This window comes from Mus caroli, chromosome 6, assembly GCF_900094665.2.
Source record: "Mus caroli chromosome 6, CAROLI_EIJ_v1.1, whole genome shotgun sequence".
NCBI classification, from domain to species: domain Eukaryota; kingdom Metazoa; phylum Chordata; class Mammalia; order Rodentia; family Muridae; genus Mus; species Mus caroli.
In genome coordinates, this window is record NC_034575.1 from 126,315,745 (window position 1) to 126,317,542 (window position 1,798).

The window sequence follows — 1,798 nt, forward strand, 5'->3', positions numbered from 1 at the left end:
GGCATTGTTTCCCTAATTTCTTTCTCAGCCTGTTTATCCTTTGTGTAGAGAAAGGCCATTGACTTGTTTGAGTTAATTTTATATCCAGCTACTTCATTGAAGCTGTTTGTCAGGATTAGGTGTTCTCTGGTGGAATTTTTAGGGTCACTTATATATACTATCAATGCTCGCCCTTCTTATAGTCTTCCAGGTATCCTCTCTTGTCTTGGAGCAGCAGGAAAGACTCAAGCAACAGGACACAGCATTGGTGAACCTTACACAGTGGCAGAGGAAATACACACTGGAATACTGCCAAGCCTTACTGCAGAGATCTGTCCATTCAGGTAACTGACAAATGGTTGGTTTGCTTTGCTTGTCATATATCCTCGGCTGGCTAGAATTCACTATGGCTGCTTTCTAATGTGTGACTCTCTTTCCTCAGCATCCTGGGATGGACAATCAGGAGACATCATGCTCAGCTAAGAATACATGACTTCAGTAGAGATCCAGATGTGTGCAGCAGCTGTAGTCTGTCCTCTATGGATTAATAAGTTTTAGAGTGGGTACCAAGAGAAGTCTGGAAGACAGACAATAATGAGATGAAAGGGAGAAGAGGTCCTTATGCAGGGATCTCACTCAACCTCAGGGAAACAGGATTCCAGGGCCATTAACTACTGATATTCTCCCTTCAGCTGTAAACCTGCAATTTTCTAGGAACCTGACCAGAAATCTTATTTATAGGGAAAGAACTTGTACTGAACCCCGCGTGCAACCCTGGCTCCTGCTTTGACTTTATAAGATTGTAATTCCACCTGAGGCATCTTCAGAGCCTCCTGGTAGTCTCATTTATCAAAATGTGAAGATTTCTTAAAAATGTTATGGGCTATAATTCCAAAGAGTCAGCAGGATGGCATACAGAGCCAGTGTGAGGACAGTTGCTTGTGGCTCTCTTTGAGAAACCTGTACCCACACTTGGATAGGTCTTATTTTGGCAGCTCAGCCTTAGGGACACTTTCTAGTGACTTGTCTCTCAAGGCCTCTCTTATTTCTAGCTCTCATGCTTATTAAAGTCTATATTAAAGAATCTTTTATAATCTCCTGCTCTGTTTCAAATTGTCTTCAAATCATTATCTGTGACAAGACTAAATATCCATCCATCCATCCATCCATCCATCCATCCATCCATCCATCCATCCATCCCAATTTGGTCAGAGTTCAGGTCTCTAAAAGATTAGCTGAATGCTTCATGTTGCTGAGGGCTATTGCCCAGATGCTCCAATCTTCTCTCACAGGCACAGATGCTTCTACTGGACCAGTTCTTCTGACCTCTCCACAGATGGTTCCACAGGCCCTGGACAGCAAGGAAACAGCCAACTCTCCTAAGACTGGACCAGCATCCCCATCCCCACTTCCCTGGTTTCCTAGAGACACGGCATCCCAAAGTCAGCAGGAAGTAGCTAAAGATCACGATAACCCTGTTCCTGCTTCACCATCATCTCTTTCTAATTTTTTCTTTTTTAATTAAACCAAAACAGGGGTGAGGTTGGGGGGATGTTAGCATTTCGTCTAGGCCCTGCCCTACAGTTACCTGGCAATAGCCAAGTATGTTTGACTCACTATAAAAGGGGTTCCTTGACCCTTCTGCTTTCTCTTGCCTTCTTGTTTCTGCTGTCCTCTTGTCTCTTCCCCCCTCTCTCCCCAATCCCCACCCCTCTTTCTCCACAGGCTCATGGCCAGCTTGGCTACTTTTCTCTCCTCTCCTCTCCTCTCCTCTCCTCTCCTCTCCTCTCCTCTCACACACACACACACACACACACAC

The 1,798-nt window shown here is 44.8% G+C and overlaps 1 protein-coding gene across 2 annotated transcripts in view; it reads left to right on the forward strand.

Annotated features, from left to right (window-relative positions):
* Clec9a (C-type lectin domain containing 9A) overlaps positions 1-1,798 on the forward strand; it is a 21,205-nt gene that overhangs the window by 11,093 nt on the left and 8,314 nt on the right. The window contains exons 3-4 of one of the 2 annotated variants that reach the window (XM_021165469.2): positions 183-323; positions 1,272-1,347. In XM_021165469.2, coding sequence (XP_021021128.1) covers positions 183-323; positions 1,272-1,347 — 217 coding nt within the window. The remainder of the gene's footprint in view (positions 1-182; positions 324-1,271; positions 1,348-1,798) is intronic. The other variant, XM_021165472.2, reaches the window with a different exon arrangement.